This window comes from Pungitius pungitius, chromosome 10, assembly GCF_949316345.1.
Source record: "Pungitius pungitius chromosome 10, fPunPun2.1, whole genome shotgun sequence".
Classification (NCBI taxonomy): domain Eukaryota; kingdom Metazoa; phylum Chordata; class Actinopteri; order Perciformes; family Gasterosteidae; genus Pungitius; species Pungitius pungitius.
The window spans coordinates 6,864,790-6,884,509 of NC_084909.1; the positions used below are offsets into that span (position 1 = coordinate 6,864,790).

At 41.2% G+C, this 19,720-nt stretch overlaps 3 protein-coding genes across 6 annotated transcripts; 2 read left to right on the forward strand and 1 right to left on the reverse strand.

The window, feature by feature from the left end:
• Window positions 1-6: 6 nt before the first annotated feature.
• On the reverse strand, window positions 7-4,513 carry dcaf17 (ddb1 and cul4 associated factor 17). The gene is made up of 14 exons (XM_062565101.1): window positions 4,381-4,513; window positions 4,195-4,298; window positions 3,938-4,028; window positions 3,704-3,840; window positions 3,500-3,582; window positions 3,104-3,189; window positions 2,880-2,987; window positions 2,656-2,758; window positions 2,394-2,536; window positions 1,335-1,444; window positions 1,062-1,149; window positions 861-944; window positions 552-707; window positions 7-469 (listed from the first exon to the last, which is right to left on the reverse strand). Exons 1-14 carry the CDS (start codon window positions 4,507-4,509, stop codon window positions 362-364), a joined length of 1,530 nt encoding a protein of 509 aa, XP_062421085.1. The 5' UTR covers window positions 4,510-4,513; the 3' UTR covers window positions 7-361.
• Window positions 4,514-4,573: 60 nt separating this feature from the next.
• On the forward strand, window positions 4,574-9,061 carry mettl8 (methyltransferase 8, methylcytidine). Its single transcript, XM_037488492.2, has 10 exons — window positions 4,574-4,712; window positions 5,363-5,519; window positions 5,794-5,885; window positions 5,978-6,327; window positions 6,531-6,580; window positions 7,171-7,231; window positions 7,777-7,916; window positions 8,153-8,259; window positions 8,416-8,481; window positions 8,799-9,061. Exons 2-10 carry the CDS (start codon window positions 5,368-5,370, stop codon window positions 8,933-8,935), a joined length of 1,155 nt encoding a protein of 384 aa, XP_037344389.1. The 5' UTR covers window positions 4,574-4,712; window positions 5,363-5,367; the 3' UTR covers window positions 8,936-9,061.
• A 276-nt stretch (window positions 9,062-9,337) lies between these two features.
• Window positions 9,338-19,636, forward strand: tlk1a (tousled-like kinase 1a). Of its 4 annotated transcripts, none has more exons than XM_037488477.2 (22): window positions 9,338-9,471; window positions 12,091-12,212; window positions 12,304-12,375; window positions 13,191-13,229; window positions 13,552-13,627; window positions 13,717-13,760; window positions 14,546-14,641; window positions 14,757-14,843; window positions 14,957-15,049; window positions 15,171-15,281; window positions 15,373-15,509; window positions 15,741-15,929; window positions 16,046-16,112; window positions 16,259-16,356; window positions 16,575-16,656; window positions 16,758-16,849; window positions 17,025-17,114; window positions 17,210-17,379; window positions 17,506-17,641; window positions 18,175-18,286; window positions 18,373-18,480; window positions 18,589-19,636. In XM_037488477.2, exons 2-22 carry the CDS (start codon window positions 12,096-12,098, stop codon window positions 18,757-18,759), a joined length of 2,187 nt encoding a protein of 728 aa, XP_037344374.1. In that variant the 5' UTR covers window positions 9,338-9,471; window positions 12,091-12,095; the 3' UTR covers window positions 18,760-19,636. The 4 variants fall into 4 exon arrangements, with proteins under 4 accessions (XP_037344374.1, XP_037344373.1, XP_037344372.1 ...); XM_037488476.2 differs by lacking the exon at window positions 9,338-9,471 and adding an exon at window positions 9,478-9,756; XM_037488475.2 differs by lacking the exon at window positions 9,338-9,471 and adding an exon at window positions 10,141-10,404 and having other exon boundaries at window positions 14,552-14,641.
• The last annotated feature ends 84 nt before the right edge of the window (window positions 19,637-19,720 follow it).

Below are 19,720 nucleotides of genomic sequence, written 5' to 3' on the forward strand. Positions count from 1 at the left end.
CTTCAGACAGGTGGCCTGAAATGACACCTGTGATTTCAAACGTATTTATTTGACAGTATGTTAATGAACAGAAAAACACTATATGTAAACATACCAGAGTTTGCAAGAATATCAATTTCAAATCTGTAAAAAGTGGCGAAGCTTGCACCACACCAACACATTAGTGCAGAAATCCCATTAAAAAGCCACTTTGCAGTATGTTAATATCTGGATGAATAGAGTGGAAACACAAAAGACAACAATTTTCATTTAAAGAGAACGACGGGTACTAAAATAATTATCTGATGTAATTCGCACAACAGTAATAATGTCAATAATGACATTAATGACAATAATGACATTATTTTGAACAATAAAAGCATTATTTTCCGGCGACCTTGAGCTTGTAGACATGGCAGCAGAAGCTGGTGTTCTTCTGTTCAATGTGAACAATTGTGTCTTTGTCAAAAAACAACTCATGTCGAAAAGTCTGAAACAAATTTAAAAAACAATGAATACATATACACAGACTCCTCGGCTGAGGGTTGGTACACTTGTGTCGGGTCGCTCACCTCGTCCCACGGTTCTACCAGATCCACAGTCCGCAGTAACTCCCCACTCTGGTTGTCGTGCAGTCGGATCTGGGCTCTTCCTTCTCCCTCCTCACCGTTAGTAACCACCACTGCCAAGAGGTCCAGCTCGTCCTCATACTCCACTATGCGGAAAGTCTGAAAAAAGGAATTGTCCCGTTTGTTGACGATTAGAAAAAACACCTTAATAAACGTATGAGACTGGATTGTATTAAGAGGCGGTCGATGAGAGCATTTGTGTGTTCCACAACCGTAATGCTTAACAATATAATTCACTTGGACCAGGCTCACCTCTTGATCTGGGTCATCGTCCAGCTGATGAAATCTTTTCTTCACCGTTCGGCCCGATGAGGTGACTGTGACTTGTGAAGTTGGCTGCAGTAGCCGAAACATTCAATTTTATGAGCACAGCCAAATGGTGCACATGTGATACATTTTACGGTTGCGGTAAACCAAGTATGACACAACGACAGCTCAGAGTTCCCTACTCACGTTGTTGTGTCGATGGATTTTCATAGAGAAATCCTGAACCACCTCTGAAGATGAGCCATTGTTCAGTTCACTAATGATTTTCAGGACACTTGGGGGAACAAAAAAAACACAAAATTTAGAACATGTCAAGTTTACAATATGAGAAAACATGCATCATACAGTGTAAGCTTGTACAGGGAGGGTTATTTTTGCTTATAGTTGCAGAGGCAAAACTACCAAAACACATTTCACCACCATCTTCCTTTTGTCAAGTAGATGTTGACTAGCACTCACTTTATTGTTGCAGGTCCAACATGAAGGATTCTTCCTGAGTCATCAGGGTGGAAGAATATCCCATCGCTCTCCAGAGAGCAGCAGTTCATGTTCTGTATTCCATTTGATGCCTAATAACACGCAGAAAAATCACAATGTCTAGGGAACGGATTAAATGAACGGCAAACTGCACAAAGCACCATAATCATACGACTATTACTGGGTTTCCTCGTACAGTTCCAGAAAAAAAAGAAAATCTAAAATCTTTATTTCCCTTTATTTGAATCTACAAAACAAGTTTTTCTGTGTTACTGTATTCGTTTACTTCAGTCTGCACATCAACCACCTGTGTAAACAGCACAGTGTAAAACCCTCGACTTATCATCTCAGAGCTGCTGCACTCAAACTCTGTTGTTTAAGAACAGCTTAAGAAGGTGCTTGTGATAAGTGTTATACCTTATAGAGCTTTGAGAAGCATACTAGCGCCATTTGAGACATGGACAAATGTCCACAACATTATCAGTTGAAAAGAAAAAGGTTTCTGGAAAGTATGTATGCATGGTATTATTTTTTTAAATGCCACCAATGTATTTCTGTTGCACACCAAAAGCTGCAATATTTCATTCTAGTATTTGAGGCAGACCACGTTGCTTAAGGCAATAAAACCTATGGTTCGTTGTGTTTTGTAAACTGTGGCTGCTTAAATGTGACTGGATGTTTTTGCCACACAGCCAATCATTCAGCCCTAGTGGCTTTTGCCTCTAGTAAGGAATATAAATGTAAACAGCGTCAAGGTCACACTGAGAGGAGGTGCCTGTAAAGCACATGCAGAACGGATCACAATGGGTTTCTGGGTCGTTCCTGTGCTGTTCAGCATCAGAGTACAAAGACTGTCACAAGCATCTGTGGCCCTTCTTACCCTGGCAGTTTCAATTGCTCTAGCCCTTTTGGTGGTCTATTGCACAACAAGAATTGGAAAATGTATCCATCACAAGCGTATGCTACATGTACTCACATGACAAAAATATTTGAAACAGCATGTCAAAGTGGATGGTTGAAGATGATCTTTTTTAAACTTACTACAGTGCTGTCCTTGAGGGAACAGATGTGGTGAGTGCCCTTGTGATTTTTATGTGGTGGTGTGTAGATGTAGTGCCACGGGTAGCCTCCCATCTGGACACTGTTATTAGCACATGATACCTCAAAAAGCACTGGAGGCCAATCTGCGCATTGAGACATAACAATTAGAAAAAGACTGTATTTCGGTTTACGGTGGCCAAACAGATCCAACAAAATCTTCAACACAAAAACACAACCGGTCCCGACTTCAAAATGGACTCACCGGTGATCTGTATGTTTACTGGGATACCAAACGGAACATCTCCCACAGTTTTGCCACCAAGAAGTGAGCTCTGCTTTCCAAGTGTCAGCGTCTCCTTTAAGTACTGAAAGATTCACGTGTATTTCATTTTCCCAAATATATTACTAATGTAATATTTAAAAATCTGATTAAATAAAACATTCTGAAAGCTCAACAATGTGCAGGAAACCCTTTAAAATACCCACCCTTTGAACAATGTGCTCAAAGCTGTACAGCTTCACTGACTTGTTGGTGTAAGACACCACGAGGACACCTTGGGACAGAACAACATCAGTAACGCCATTTCCAAATACCTGAAAGAATAAGATTTACTTTTTTTAGCGTTTATTGTCATTTTACAGAACTTGCAAATGTACAATAGTACATCACTCCCTCTGGTATAAAAACAACAAACCACAAATCTGCCTACCTTTTTGTTGATCTCCAAAATGCCAACAATTTGTAAGGGAAAGACATTGAAGATGGCCAAGTGCATCACAGTCTCCTGAGTGACACCTGCCTGAGAATCAAAAGAAGTCTTAGAAAGATACATTTCCATCTTTCCTACATTAGAGATCTCTCCCTAGATGTATCATGCAAGTAAAAGCAAAACGTTAAGCATTTCTTGAATATAATATCATTATTTCGGGGTTTTGGTCACTGATCATTAGAAGATGTATATACACACAAGAATATTTTCTTAGATCCATGCAATGTGCCAAAAATCAATTTCCATTAAGATCCTCAGATTTATGAGCCTCAGTGAGACCCTCACACTCTTCTATAAAGAATAAAGAACAAAACCTGGAGTAGAACACACAATAACTTGCCTGTCGAGCTAAAGAGGTTGCTTTGTTTTGAACAGATTTAACATAAAACATCTCCTGAGAGACATCCCAGCCAAGATACCTACCAAAACACAAAGTATTACAAATTTAAAGATTTGTTTTTAAACGGGAACTACACCTGAAAAAGGCTACATTCATGTAACTTCACTATAGAAATGAAGAACTCAGGGCCTTGACAATACCTGAACTTATGTTTTGAGGACAAGTAAACTCTCTGCAGCTCCTCTCCTGTTTCAGCTGATAGGCGATACAGCCAGTTGTCGGCGGTCAAAGCCAAGAGGCTGGGTTTTTGATCAGAGGGGGATGCTAATGTCCTGTCCTGTTGACAAGACAAATTAAATATCAAAATATCAATCTGAACCAGGAATGTTAAAATCTGGTCACGAAAAAAAACAAAATGCTTCAGTTATAGTTACAAGTGGGCTCTGACACAGCAACGCATCTTCAAATTTCTCCAATTTAGATCTCCTGGGCAGTTTGTATAGAACTTGAGGCTCTGCATGAACACTGAAACCAGAAGAATGAATCTGTCATTGTGTGTCAGAGTACAAACATTATTTCGTTGTCCGATAAAATATTACACTAGAACACAATGAACATAAACATCATGACAATATTCAGTCATTTCTCCAATGCTCTAACAACACAACTCAAGTTAAATATCCACACTCACCAGCTGTAGCAGTTCTGATAATTTTCAAAGTAGATTTTACCATTCTCATACATCATTGTGGATTTTGAGCTCTTGTTCCATACTTTAACGAAATCCCTGTTGTCCTACAAAGATGACATAATATTAAAGCATCATTTGAAACCAGATAGCTACAGTTCACAGTTTGAAGCATTCTTTTCTCACTACCTGTAGTAGGATGCCTCGAAGGACCTTCACGTTGTGTCTGATCAGAGACCCGGCATCCCCGATCCCTCTACTCCTCCGGATCAACAGCTCCGCGGCGTTCACGGCTCTGTCACCGCGGTACGGCGCCATCAGCGGGAGGCACTTGCGTCCACAGGAGGGCTGTGCGGTACCATGACAGGAGGCGACAGCCCGAGCTGACTCCCCCCCCCCTAAAAAAACAGCACAGCGAGGGGAGGGCGAAACGGTCTGAGACGGCGGCACCGTTTAAACTTCCCCACCGTGGAGCCTCCTCCCGTGGCTTTGCTGTTAGCTAGCGAGCTAACACGGAAAAGGTAACGGCTAACGCTAACTGAAGTTAGCACTGTTGAGCTCGAGCACTTGTTAACTTCGTTCAAAAGTCGTACTTGCTTTGTGATAAATGACTTTGCGTTAGTTGAACAGTGGAGGTGCTCGGGGATGAACTAAATAATTTATGTCAGCATTTAAAAGTTGGATAAACCGTCCTTCGCCTCCCCTCCTCCATGTTTGTAGTCTTTCTCAAAGACTTCTTCAGGTTCAGGAATTACGGCAGGCGTAATCTACCCCTGGTTCATTAGCGCCCTCCTCGCGACAGTGGTTACCTTCTTCTTCTTCTTCTTCTGTGGAGTTTTCATTGGTTATTTTGACCATGGATCCCCTTTCTATTACCACAATAGACTTTGATTTCCCGCCCATCAATACTTAGTTTTAATTTACCTTAAGTAGCTTTAACAGTCAAAATGATATCATTTCAAAATTTAATTTAATAACTGCATTATTTTTGCGGTATATTTCAGTTCTATAGTACGCTGATTTACAACGATTTGAGTAAAACTTTGCTTCCCATTTTAAATTAAATGTATAGATTTTTATATTTATAGAGACTTCATATGTATGAGTCTTATTAGCTTTGGTTGCACTCTGAAAGCATTGTAAAATATGTTACTCTTCTTTTGTTTTACAGAATAAATGCATAAACTGCTGAGTTTCTCTGTGGCCAAGTCGGCTAAAGTTCTCGGCAGATTATCGTCAAGACTTCACAGTACAAGAGGAAGACCTTCAGCTCCACTTGGTTCAAGGATTCTGACCAAAAATGATGACATCTTTAAGTACAACATGTGGTCAGTGATGTACTGCAGTCATTCTTAAATCTGTCCCCTATCTGTTAGTGCCTTTTAATGAGCGTAGTGCGGTTACAGAATAAGTGTGCTTACTGTTAACACCACCAGAGGTTTAGGGTTACAGCTTAGAGCTTTCTAATGAACCTGCAAAAGGTAACAGTGCGTTTGTATATATTACCGTGTTATATTCTTCTGTTCTGTTTGATGCTATTTGTGAGTTTCTATTGTTGAGCAAATGTAACAATAACAGCATTTGCAATGTTTTATTTATTAGGGATCACGTGCAATGGACTGAAGAGGAAGAAGAAAACGCGAGGCAGAAGGCAAAAGAAAATTCCTCCACACAAATTCCTTTAAAGGAACAAGGCAAGAATGTATTTCTGCAAAAGTATGTTTTCAACTTGTATTTGTCTTTTATTTAACTCATGTAAAAAAAATTAAATATCTTCCCCACACAGGTAAATTTGACACAGAGGCTTGCGAATACTGGGACAAGTTTTACAAGATGCACCAGGAGAAGTTCTTTAAAGATCGCAAGTGGCTATTTTTAGAGTTCCCAGAGCTGCTTCCTTGTGGTACAAAAGGTCAAAACACAAACGGGCGTCTAGGTGCTCAGCAGGCGTCACACCCACGACCCACTGGATCCACCACAGACACAAAGACCAGACACCAGCAACCCAACGGATCCACTCACCATCACAGAAATACTGACCCCCCCAATCATCAGGGGGCAGCACCAGAAAGAAATGAAGCTCCCATACAAACTCATACTTTCCCTGGCCAGCAATCATCTTTCAGGATCTTGGAGGTTTTAAAAATTGACATTGATTTGAATTCTGCTTGTTTTGAGATATATATATATATATATATATATATATATATATATATATATATTGCTGCATGTTGACCATTACACAGTCGTGGCAAAAATTGGCTCTAAGTTGCTTTACTACAAGCATTCCATAACAGTACTTAAACATAAATATAATCAAATATTTATTTTCTTCTCAGGTCGGATGTGGGGTTGGTAACAGCGTATTTCCCATACTTAGTTCCATAAAGTAAGTGAATATTATTTTATTTCCTTTTTCAACATCGTCAATGTGGATCATGTCACTTTTTAGAGCAAAATATTAAAATGAACTAAACTGCAACATAGTTATTACTATTTTATTGTTAGTGCATGTGCCACAATATCCAGCTAAACCTGTAAAATAAACCTGTGGCTCATCATGAATGCTGTATCATATTATTACCGAACTATGCACAAGACAATAGGATGCATACCAAGATGCAGTCAGTATGATGCACATGCCCAATACAAGCTACAAAGATCAAAACCTCTTGGGTCACTAATCCGTGTATTATTACAAAATGCTTTTAACTGTGAAAGGAAAAGAACCATTGTTTTGGTATTGGCCATACAAATTTATTTCAAACATCAGCGTTGAGAAGAGTAAGACATGAGCGTTTCTATGCCAGTTTATGATTTGATCATTTTTAATTTAACATGTCATTTAACAACACATTAACACCACAAATGCTTTTGTAAATGTACGGGTGAAGTCATGGCTTCCGAGAAAGGGAGGGTGCATTCTCACAGTATTTGTTATCAGTGATGGATTTTTAAATGGGCTGTTCTGCTTCACAGAGAAAGTGACGCATATTTGTACTGTTGTGACTTCTCCCCATGTGCCATTCAGCTGGTCAAGGTAAGCTTTGCTCATTTTAAGGGAAATTTATTTAAGCAGATTAATACTATATTTATATATATACGATTTGTATTATTGTGTCACACATTGGCTACACTTCATGTGGAATAACTCAGAGTAGCTACATCTGAATTAATTAATATGTGTTAAAAAATAAACTTAATATGTTAAGAGGAAGATCTACAAAGAATCCAAAGTGATGCATCTAATGGATTATTTATAGCAGCATTCCTTGTGATACTATTGATATTTTTAACCTGATGTGTTAGTACAAGTGCAAAATGATACTGTTATAATTATAATATGTCTTACATGCAGCTGCTTACAGAAGGAGATCAAAGTTTTAATATAATATGTAACTCCATTTTACGTGCAATATTTAGTGGCAAAGAATTAAGGGGAATTAGCACCAACTAAACAATAATGTGGTCTGTTAATATTATTATTATTGTTCTAAAAAGGGTTGCATTACAAACCCTGGACAGTTGTCAAAATCTTTATGAGCTACCATTTGCATGTCTACCTACAGTATTTTTCTCATACAGGACCATCCAGACTACAGTGACTCAATGTGTCACGCCTTCGTCCATGACATTTGTGATGAGATGGCCTCCTTTCCATTCCCTCCTGAGAGCCTGGACGTTATTTTGGCAGTCTTTGTGCTCTCCTCAATTCATCCAGAGAGGTAGGAGAAAATTAAAAAACAGGGGAGAGAAACTTCTTTCTTGTCAGGCTCCTGTGCTCTTCGTATAACACCACTGCACCCACCATTACATTTCGCTTTGTCTGAACCCTTACGGCCCTCACATAACCTAAATGTAAATCCATAATGTCACTGAGCACAACGTATTAACTGTACAGTACATAGTGGTGACATTTGAGGGATGGCAGGGTCTTTGTTAATTGACATTTCCATGACAGAACGCAAGGGATTGTGAAGCGTCTGTCTACATACCTGAAACATGGAGGGATATTTCTCTTCCGGGATTATGGGAGATATGACTTCTCACAACTCCGGTTTAAGAAAGGTGAGCATCCCAATAGTAACACACATCTGAATTAGCCATTTTATCAACTTAGCCAAGTTTGTTGATATTCATTATACACTTCTGTGGGGAGTGTTTTTGGACAATTTAATATATTTCATCTTTACCCATTTAACAGTTTTTTTCTCTTACAATCAGGACGATGCTTATCAGAAAACTTCTATACACGAGGAGACGGAACCTGTGTTTACTTTTTCACAAAAGGTAATTCTAAACCATGAGATCTTCATCTCATCGGTAATAGCTAATAGCAGGTATTTGGGGATTTTGGATTATGTTGATATGGTATATTAAACGTTCACAATCTTAAATCCAGTAGTTACGTTTTATAGCAGCTGCCTATATGTGCATAGTGATGACAACTTCTCTGGGCTTTTTTTTTTACATCTCAGTGTGAGCGGTTGCCTCTGTCAGCGCTTATACAGTTAGGTTTGCACTTTTAGGGCCATTAGCACGCTTAGTTACCAGTCGCCAGCTTTGAGAACTATGCAGAAGCAATAATAATTTATATCCTTTTACAGGGGAAGTTCATGATTTATTTTCCAGTGCTGGACTTGAAGAAATTCAGAACCTGGTAGACAGACGACTCCAAGTGAACAGAGGAAAGAAAGTTGCAATGCATCGAGTTTGGATGCAGAGCAAGTACAGGAAATTATAACCACCTCCACCATCTTCACATCCCACTATGCACTGGCCTGTTGTCTTGAAAAACTTTCATTACCAAATGAGTATGTGGACCACAACAAAAGTGTACGCAATAAATGTGTCAAATGAAGCTGTCTGGTTTTGTGTGTTGTAGATCACAGTATTAATATCTAGAGATCAGTGTATTGACACATGTTGAGATCATTTAGTGAGGTGCAAGCGGCAAATACAGTGAGTATGCATTAGAATGTAAAAATGGGAAATTTTTATTTACCATAAAATTGTTTATTTTTTATTAGCATCCTTGAGTTAGGCTAAATGTTAATGAGAGGGAAAACTAGGTGATAAAAGTGGGAAAATACTTCAGTCCCTCCCGGTTACCAACTTGAAACCTAAAATGTATGTATGCCGGCTTCAGGTGTGCATTACGGCTTCACCTGCTCGTCGGCGATGATACATTTGCACACGATTTATGACGTTTCACAGGCAACCACTTGAAGACGTAGAGGTGGCCCCCGGAGCCAGGACGCTCTGCTGCGCCGTGAAGAGGTTTGTGTGCAGATAAAAATTAAGACACTTTCATCCCGCGGCAGTCACCGTGTTCGTGGTAAAGGAAAGGAAAGGACCGTGCTATGACCGACGGCCAATCGCACCGCCTTTTGCGGAGGATTAACCGTGTGCGCTGCGGTGCCAACACACGAAAAGTAGCTTGATGAGTGTCCAAAGTAGTGGAAGTTTAGAGGGGACGCCATCTTTGGTCCCAGCTCTCCACGTCCCCAACACGGACTGTTGTTTTCCGTAACATACCACGGCGGTGGTGAAGGCCCGCAGAAGGTACCGCTTAAACGTACTCATTTGTTACACGTATTTTCTACCCGCTCCCATCAGTTATTTTGCGCAAAGTTAACGGGGCATTGCTTTAAAACCACCGGGCAAATCTCGGTGGCGAAACCAGCTCGCTAAAGCTAACGCTCCCCCAACGCGTCCGCTCCGGAGTCAGTTGAGACCGCTTCGGCTAGCTAGTAACTGGCTAGTAACTTAGCACCGGGGACACAGGACGACCTAATGCTAATGCGCTAACCTGCTGACAAATGTGTGCATACCGGCGATAAGCGTCTTTTAAAAAGGGGATGCGGTGAGGTTAACCGCTGTAAGCAGCGCATCTTTCTTTCAGCACCTTTTCTCAGAGCAGACCCCAACTCGCTACTTGACTTACAGATGGATTAGTAAGGTTAAGTGCACCTAAAGAAAAGCAACGTTTTTTTTGAGGGGGGTTGACGGTTAACCGGAGAAGTTGGGTGTGCATCGCGCTGTTAGCTATCCTTTGTGTGTGTGTGTGTGTGTTTTGTGTGTAACGTCAGACCGGAGTGTTCATCCACAGACAGTGGCCACAATGAACGTGACGTTAACTTAACTAACGTGAACGTTAATCGTCACCCTAACCGGCGAGAAGGGTCTCCGCTCGGTCGATGATCGAAGGCGGTACGTAACAATCATTGAGTGTAGTAATGCTAACGCTAGCGTGTTGGATGGTAGCTAGCCTTTGCCTTGTTTGACCTTTTTTTGTTTGTTAGTGGTGCTAGCTGAACGATGGAGTACAGACCATCCTCTTTACGCGAGATGCCCCCATGGGATGCAAACTGCTTTCGGCTGTGCAGTTTGCTCACCTCGACACAATCGAATTAGCTAAAGCTTTATATGGTCTTTTTGGGTACCCAGTGTGGTTGTCACTTGTGTTCATCACACCTACTTGTTCCCTCAGTAGCTTCCACCGCATACTGTAAAGCTTGAAGACCTTTACATGGCTCTGGCCAGTAGAGCTGGCTTCTACTTGTGTCCACATTGACGTTCTATGCATGGATTTACATGCTTTAACGAATGGACCCGAGTAAGTAGTCGAACTCAACGTGTGCCAGAGAATTTTCTTTTTTTGACTTTCCAAGTGCTTTTAACAGGTGGTCAGCCGACTCCGCAGCACCGAGTCAAAATGACATCCACAGTAGGAGTTGTAAGGGTTCAACCACATGTTCCTGCAGGGGCTGGAATATAGATAATAGTTATGCATGAGGCCTTGGTTTTTTGAGACAAAGGGAAATCCTTGTGGAAAACCACACAGCTGATATGTAGTTAAGATGGGGCATGAACAATTTGTGAGATCATTTTATGGAGCCATCTCACGCCAGCTAGAACCAGACTGTCCCTTTTAAAACCAGGAACTACACCTCCTAAAGATTGTTGTTTTTATAGGCACAGTCGTAAAAATTCATAGAATTGTTTGACTCAAAATTGCTTCCTGCGAATTGCGACGCTATCGTAACACATCAGTTAAACTCACTAGCCAAACTGTATTGAGAGAGTGGAAAAATGTGCTATTCATTTGAATAGTGAGAAAACTTGTGTGTCGGTGATGAGCAAAATGGACTAAATTTAATTTGAAGCCACATGCGGTGCATCTGGTCATGTATGGTGTAGATGTAGGTCCATATTCTGCTCTTATGGTTCATGGTGGCTTTACGGTTGGCATGTTTTCGTCATGTGGTTAACATGTATTACTTAGCCTTTGTTTGACCAGAAGTTTGCTCTATTCCCAGCTGTTGTGATTTAAGTTATTTAGATTTGTTATTCCGTGTATTGGGTTCACCTTCATTGATGGTTTTTTGTAGATTCAAAATGGTTGTCTCATTAAAGCACAGCTTTGGTGGGCAGACCTCTCTGTGTCAGCAGCAACACTGGAGCCCAAGGAGCTCACGTAACGGTCCCACAGGAGCACGTTGCTCATCAGTGCCGAGCATTTGAAACATTTCTCCTGGACGCTCAGGATAACGGTGTTTGTGGGGAAGAGGTGTCTTTCCCTCTGGGCTTCCACTCATTTTAAGATCGTAAGAAATGAATGTGTCCCAATACTTTTTAAAGCATTTAGCTAATACTGGTCTTTGTAATACCTTATGGAATGGCCAGTTGGTCTAGCCAATAGTCTGGTTTAGACTAGTACACCATCACCTGTGAGGGTTTGAGGCTGCATGTGTGACTAAAAAAGTCACCTTTATTTTAACTCTGCCCCCACTGTCCTTGCGACTGTGTCATCTGCTCTTGAGTGGGTGCGTTCTGAGGTTTCATTAAGCCTTTGAAAAACTGAGACTTACTGTGAATGTTTGCTAATCCTCCCAGGCACCATGGAGGAGCTGAACAGCCTGGACCCCCGGAGACAGGAGCTGCTGGAGGCACGCTTTATGGGCGGGGTCGGCGGCAGCACAGGAGGCAGCACTGGCAGCACAAGTGCAGGAACCAAAGTGAGTGAATATTTCTGCTCTTTTGTGCTCCATAGTTAATCAAAAGTAGTATTTTTAATTGTCTGCGTCTTATCCCAAATTCTATTTTCAGGGATTGACCAATAATGAATGTTCAAATCAAAGTTTTGGAAGCCTTGGATCCTCAAGCGACAAGGAGTCAGAGGTAAACCGAACCATTCGCACACAACGTTTTTTTATAAAAAATGTATTTTAAAATGAATTAGTGAGAACACGGTGTTCAGATCTGGCATTAACATGCAAGCAGAGGTGTAAATGCACCCAAGATGTGTTGAGGGCCGATCCCCCGGACAACGTTCGGAGATGTTGTGGTCAGCATATGGAACCATTCTTTCAAGAGGTCATTCACGACATAAACAAAAGTGATAGCAAAAAAAAGTATGAATCAAAAACTGCTGATAAATGCATCTCATGAGACAGGCGGAGGACGCCAAGGCCATTGATAGTTTTAACGTATCCATTGTCAATAGCTAAATGTTCTTTTGTAAAATGTTTTTCAAAAATAAACCCTTGCCAGTTGTGATTCTAATCAGAATTTGAAAAGATAAAAATCCCTTTCTTACGTACCTTTTTAGTCCATATTTTGACCAGCTGAATTGACCTTTTACAAACTGCTATTCATACAAAAACTGAGAAAGTGCTGTTGCTCAGCAATCCTTTGTGACATTGTTCCTCATGTCTGATTAGGAACAAACCGATCTAACCAGTACCCACTGGTTGGACTTGGTGCTAGGTCTATGAAAGTTTATGAAATGGTAGTCCATGTGGAAAAAAAAGGCTATGAAGAAAATATAGGCTTGTGCCAAATGTGTTTGTTATATATTTCATATTTTTAAGAATACTAGAGCTTTTATTTTCAGTCTATTGGAGAATAAGCACTGAGGTATAATCTTGTTGAATCCAGTTTTGGTACTCTTTTTGATGATCGTCTAAAAATCTAGTCTTTTCTCATTTTGATAGGGGTCCGAAGTGAAAAGAGGCAGTTCTCCTGCTTATTCGGTAGGCATAAAATTACATCTTGAACAAAGGTTTATTCTGTTACGGGTGTTATTTTCAATCAACTGTGTTCAATACAAAGACTGAACCATATAGAAATGTATCTGCAATGAGAGCTTACTATTGTTATGGCTCAAATCTGTCATGGGAATTTTAAGCAATACTTTAGATTTACATTGAGTAATTTGATTAAATATATGAAAATAAAGGCTTGATGCAGGCTCAGCTTATTGCCAAACTAAGATATGCAGTTTAAAGATGATAACAGCCCTTTTCTGTAATATTAAAATAACATTGAACATGAAGCATATGATTAATCTTTCAGACTCCTGAGAAGAAACAGTCAGAAACACAGAGAGGCAGAAAAAGGAAACCTGAGATCCAATCAGAGAGCAGCCAAGGTGATGGTCTTTATGTTAAACTGGTTACATTTCAGCTCATTCTTGTATTTAATCTTCAAAATATTAAATTCCTTCCTTTCTTTTTACAGGAAAATCAATTGCACGAGGACCCAAAATAAGTGATTATTTTGATGTAAGTTTTCCTACATGTTATGGAGGTGTTGTGCAAGATATATGTGCTGTATTAAAGCAATAAGGTACTTGAGGCAGTACTTCAATAATGTAACAGTTCGAGGGTGGTAGTCAGACTGACTACACTACACCCTCGAACCTCGACCAGTTACATTATTGAAGATAAAGTACTGCCTCAAGTACCTTACTGCTTTTATAACACGGTTACCAGCGAAATGTATAAATGGTAAGTATATAGCTGCCTTTCAGCACTAAATCATTGTAGCCATCAAAGGTTTTGTATCACATTTCATCAGTGTAGAGTAAAAATAGTCTCCGTACGTGCATGTAAACAGCATTGGGTCAAGCACCATCTCATTCATTCACATCGCTCATGACGCCCACGTTAATGGTCCGGTTGCGAAAGCTCGCATTGGCTCAAATCGATGGTTTGCAGGATTTCCGGGGGAGCGCCACCAAGCTAAAGGCTAAAATGTCAACTAACGGCCCACAAAAGCTAACTTGTTACTTTGAGTGCGCAGTGATATGGAACGCTCAGGTCAATGTGAACAGCAACTGTACATTATCGTACAATAATGTACCCCTCGTGACTCACTCTCAACCAATCAGAGCGCTGGATTTCATCTACCCGTGTTATAATAGTCTTTCAAGCACTGTGGTGTACTCTAGATCCCGTCTCTAAAATGATAGTACTGTGATTTTAAAATATAAATAAAAGTGGGTTTGTTGCTATCAGATGTTCGGCAGTGATGTCACCTTTAAAAAAAATCTTAAACCTCTTTCAAGTTTCAGGCAGGAAATGGGTCCAGTCCTGTGCGAGGTCTCCCACCAGTGATTCGATCGCCCCAGAACTCCCATTCCCTCTCAGCTCAGGGTATCACTGTGAGTAACGCCGAAGCGTTTACTTGAAATGTCTTTGCTTCTCATTTTTGGTGTTGCCCCCCCCCCCCCCCTCCCCCTTTTGTAATGAAAGACTATTGGTCACTCTCTGCTGCAGGTTGGACAAAATAGCTCATCTCCTACTAGTCTGTCTTTTGGGGACCACCTGACTCAGCCAAAGCAACTAGCAGTCAAATTTGTTCAGGTGAGGAGGGATTGTGACCATTCAGAACTTCAGCAGCTCTTTTGTAGTCACTTCGTTTTTTTTCTCTTTTGGCCAGATTTTTAATAAACTCCTTTCATTGTATTCCGCTCCAGACTGACCTCACAGTGTTGAAGCTGGCTGCCCTTGAAAGCACGAAGAACCTTGACCTCGAAAAGAAGGAGGGGAGAATAGATGACTTGCTTCGGGTAAGGAGGAAGCTTTACTCTGTTAACTGCTTTGCGGAAAGGTTTGACTGAGTTCATGTGCCACTTAAATGCAAAACTTAGCAGTCCATGCTAATGATTCACCTTTTTTTTTGCATTATAGGCAAACTGTGATCTCAGGAGACAGATAGATGAACAACAAAAATTACTTGAAAAGTACAAGGAACGCTTGAATAAATGCATTACTATGAGCAAGAAGTTGCTCATAGAAAAGGTAAACATTTTTTTTCTTAACCCTTTATTAACACCCAATATACGTATTTCTGCAGATTGTTATGCAAACCTTTTTATTTTGTGTTGTTCAGAGCACCCAGGAGAAGCAGGCCTGCCGGGAGAAAAGCATGCAAGACAGACTTCGTTTAGGCCATTTCACTACAGTGAGACATGGAGCGTCGTTTACAGAGCAGTGGACTGATGGATATGCCTTCCAGAACCTTGTCAAGTAAGGCCCTTTTCTACTCTTATTGATCATCTTCTTGCTGCTGTTGTACTTACTTTTTTGCCCAAACCTGGGTATTGGATTCAATTTGGAAAAAATGTTATAGCAGCAAAAATGAATTTGCAGATTTTATTGTATCATGCTATCAAATTAATTGATCTCTAGAGAGGACCGTGAGACTGGGTATTGAAATGTTTCTAGTGTACTTACACAAAAATAACTTGACATCTGCAGACAGCAGGAGTGTACAAACCAACAGAGAGAGGACATTGAGAGGCAGAGGAAACTCCTAGCCAAGAGGAAACCTCCATCCTCTACCAGCTCCCAAGCACCAACCACAAACTCGGAGCCAAAGCAACGCAAAACAAAGGCAGTGAATGGAGCAGAGAGCGACCCCTTTCTAAAACCTAGCCTACCTCAGCTGTAAGTAAATCACCTGCCAATCTTCAGGCAAATTCGTTGTAACTTTGACTTGATTTTATGTTATATTCGGGTATTGCAAAGTAACTTCTAAAGTTTTTTATCTCTTTGTTGGAAAGGCTGACACTAGCAGAATACCATGAACAGGAAGAGATCTTCAAACTGCGACTAGGACATCTTAAGAAGGTTTGCCCACAATGCTTTTAAATGTCGCTACTAAAACACTACTTTATATTTAATACTACTAGTCTGCTGTGTACAAGAGGGTTTTGAGAAGCGCCCCCCGTAGTAAGAGTTCTAAACTTCCTTCTTTGTGCTTGAATCATTTCTAGGAAGAGGCTGAGATCCAGGCGGAGCTGGAGCGTCTGGAGAGAGTGCGCAACCTTCACATTCGGGAGCTGAAGAGAATAAATAATGAGGACAGTTCACAGTGAGTCTGGGTCAATCTCTCTCCCACTTACTGCAGTGACATTGGAACATGATGTTCACACAATGGCCGTGTCCTCATCCATAGTGGTCCTATTGCTACATGGATGAAGCTTCCTAGTCTGTTTTCCTCACGTCATGAATTGGCCAAGCTTATACTTGTTAAAAAATGCCATTGAGCCATCCATCTTAAACTTTGATTTTCCTTTTATCCATCCAAAGATTTAAAGATCATCCAACATTAAATGAACGATATCTGCTCCTACACCTTCTGGGAAGAGGGGGCTTTAGTGAAGTTTACAAGGTGAGTCATTAACTGTTACAGGTGTCAAACTGAAATAATACTTAGCAGGTGCTGCTTTTCATGCATAAACCCAACGTTTTTGTTTTTTTTATGCTTTGCAGGCTTTTGACTTGATTGAGCAACGATATGCTGCTGTGAAAATCCATCAACTTAACAAGAACTGGAGGGAGGAGAAAAAGGAGAACTATCACAAGTATGTAGGCCAATGTGGAAATGTGTGACCCCCACCTGCAGTTTAGAAGTGTTTTAAATGTGACAAACGAGCGTTTCTTATGTGATTTGCCTGCATAGCTTAGTTATGCCTGTTTATAAGCTCTGACGCCTCACTCTGGTTGCTAATTGAAGCATAACCGTCTTCCTCTCCACAGACATGCGTGCCGAGAGTACAGAATACACAAGGAGCTGGACCACCCCAGAATAGTGAAACTTTATGACTACTTCTCATTGGACACCGACACGTTAGTGCACTCGAATCATTGTTTTTGACACTTTCTTTTGGGAGGTTTGTGTTGTATTTGGACCGTGTTAATCCTTCTTTCCCCGCGTTCACCAGGTTTTGCACTGTCATGGAGTACTGCGAAGGCAACGACTTGGATTTCTACTTGAAACAGCACAAGCTAATGTCTGAGAAGGAGGCGCGGTCTATCGTCATGCAGATTGTTAATGCATTAAGATACCTGAATGAAATCAAACCTCCCATCATCCATTACGACCTTAAGCCAGGTAAACGCATGCTTCTGGACTACTGACGCATCACGTCGATGTAACTACATCGATCCCACTGTGCTGGTCGAGCTGGTTTGAGCAGATGGCGTCTTTTGTGCTCACTGCTTTTACTTTGATTTCAAGGAAATATTTTGTTAGTGGATGGCACCGCCTGTGGGGAAATCAAAATCACTGACTTTGGTCTGTCAAAAATCATGGATGATGACAACTACGGCGTGGATGGGATGGACCTGACTTCGCAGGGCGCCGGGACCTATTGGTAAGACCAAACCTCCCACATATCGCATACAAATCCCTGTCCAGTGCTGCCTATCCTTTTCCATCTGTTTATCCATTTAATCTGTTTTATACAGTCACTAAACACTAAGTCAGCTTTGTTCGGTCTTGCTTGTATCGATGATTCTGAGTCAGAGGGCGCCACACAAGGAGCGGTTAGCCTCCAGTCCATGCAGCTGTTTCTTATCACCAGGCTGTTACCTCAGTGCACTTTTACACTAACAGTCCACGGTCACAACTCCCTTTGGTAAATTCACCTTGTTTTTCCCCTGGAAGAGAAAATGAAACTAAGTTAGGGCTCAAACAGTTCTAGTTGGGCCGTGTTTGACTGAAGGATGAACTTTATCAACAGTCATGTTTTATTCGTGAAATGTTGACATTTGTAAAGTAGATGTAATGGAGTACAATCTATGTCCAAAGATGCATGAATACTCAAGAATAGTTATCTCCCAAATTTTACTTAATTAAAGTCAATATCTTTAATTGCCACTAAACCTTTTTTATCCTTATGTCCAGGTACCTGCCTCCTGAATGTTTTGTCGTTGGCAAAGAACCTCCAAAGATCTCCAATAAAGTGGACGTGTGGTCCGTGGGTGTCATCTTTTTTCAGTGTCTGTACGGAAGAAAGGTAAGGAGAACAATGCACATTCGACCCTCGGAGGGTTTTTTGAATTCTTGCGTGATCTTTAACAGCTGTCCCATCTTTTCCTTCAGCCTTTCGGCCACAATCAGTCCCAACAGGACATCCTGCAGGAGAACACCATACTGAAAGCCACGGATGTTCAGTTCCCTGTCAAGCCTGTTTCCAGTAATGAAGCAAAGGTAGGGGAACAAAAAGGACACTGCCCCTTTAAAATGAGTGCTGTCAACGACATATTTATTTTAAACATCCGACTGACCGGCACATTTTTGACCCCCTGCCCGCTCCAGGCCTTCATAAGGCGGTGTCTGGCATACAGGAAGGAGGACCGGATCGACGTTCACCAGATGGGAAGCGACCCGTATCTGCTCCCTCATATGCGGAGGTCAAGCTCCTCTGGAAACCTGCAGATAAACGCTGCGGGCTCGGGGCCGGCCTCCTCCAGCATCGTTTCATACTGACCGTGTCGTACTGTGGCGGCGAAAAGGCAACTAAGTTCAGCTCCCGCAGAGCTTCTCCGAGGCTCCGGCATGCGGGAGAAGGAACAGCCGGCGACAAAAGGAGCAGGACACTGGTGGGGAGATTTCACCCGGCCTCCTGGGACCTGCGCCAGGCTTCTACTTGTTTACCAGGGCTCGATCGGTGGAGGGACAGTGAGGGGACGGTTTTAAAAGGACATGGGTGAAAGGATCTTTTTGAGGGTCCGACTAAAGCACTGATACTGGCGACGTACCATGAAGAAAATGTGACTGGCTGTTCTGTTCAGATGCTGCCGATGGAAATGGCCGAAGGGACACTGGCCATCGTTTTAGATTAAATAACATGGTCCTGCTACAGTGCAAATGATTCAGCTGCTAGAAGTTATTGTACTGGGAAGGAGGGGACAGTCGTCGTTATGTAGAACTACAAAGATTTCTCTGAATAATTTGGCTAAATGTTTCATTTATCCACAGATCTTGGGCTTTGATTTAAGTTACTTCGCCATGACAATGTAATGTGTAGCATACAAGTGGCATCTAGTGTCACGTAGGTTGGGACAGCGTACTTACGTTTAATGCACAAAGTAACCAAATGTAGAAAATGACGATGTATAAAATCCTATGCAGGAATATTAATGAATAAATTGGAAACTGTATATGCTCTACAGGTGAATTCAGAATTTTGAGCCGTAACAGAATTGTGTACAAAAAAATTGCAATTTGCCCGAGCAAACTAGTATTTCATTTTGCTGCTTTATTGCTCTTACTTTTTCAAGGGCCGTATCTTCCACTTTGAGTACAAATTGTACAGTTCTGCTAATAGTGAATAATAAATGCCAGGAAATGTAAATCCCTCCCAGTGAATGCTGCTCTGGAATCAGTCTGGTCCTAAATTAACATCCTGATGATGATGATGATGATGATGAATATTGCGATGCAGAAT

Bases quoted from the DNA above. Each gene is read 5' to 3' on its own strand.
- dcaf17 (XM_062565101.1), bottom strand. From the start codon at position 4,509: ATGGCGCCGTACCGCGGTGACAGAGCCGTGAACGCCGCGGAGCTGTTG. The intron at 3,841-3,937 runs GTAACTATAACT...TCTTGTCAACAG, and splicing joins TGCTGTGTCAGAGCCCACTT to GACAGGACATTAGCATCCCC. The intron at 2,988-3,103 runs GTAGGCAGATTT...TTATTCTTTCAG, and splicing joins TTTTGGAGATCAACAAAAAG to GTATTTGGAAATGGCGTTAC.
- mettl8 (XM_037488492.2), top strand. From the start codon at position 5,368: ATGCATAAACTGCTGAGTTTCTCTGTGGCCAAGTCGGCTAAAGTTCTC. The intron at 6,328-6,530 runs GTTTTAAAAATT...TTTTCTTCTCAG, and splicing joins CATCTTTCAGGATCTTGGAG to GTCGGATGTGGGGTTGGTAA. The intron at 7,232-7,776 runs GTAAGCTTTGCT...TTTCTCATACAG, and splicing joins GTGCCATTCAGCTGGTCAAG to GACCATCCAGACTACAGTGA.
- tlk1a (XM_037488474.2), top strand. The intron at 13,628-13,716 runs GTGATGGTCTTT...TTCTTTTTACAG, and splicing joins CCAATCAGAGAGCAGCCAAG to GAAAATCAATTGCACGAGGA. The intron at 15,510-15,740 runs GTAAGGCCCTTT...TGACATCTGCAG, and splicing joins GCCTTCCAGAACCTTGTCAA to ACAGCAGGAGTGTACAAACC.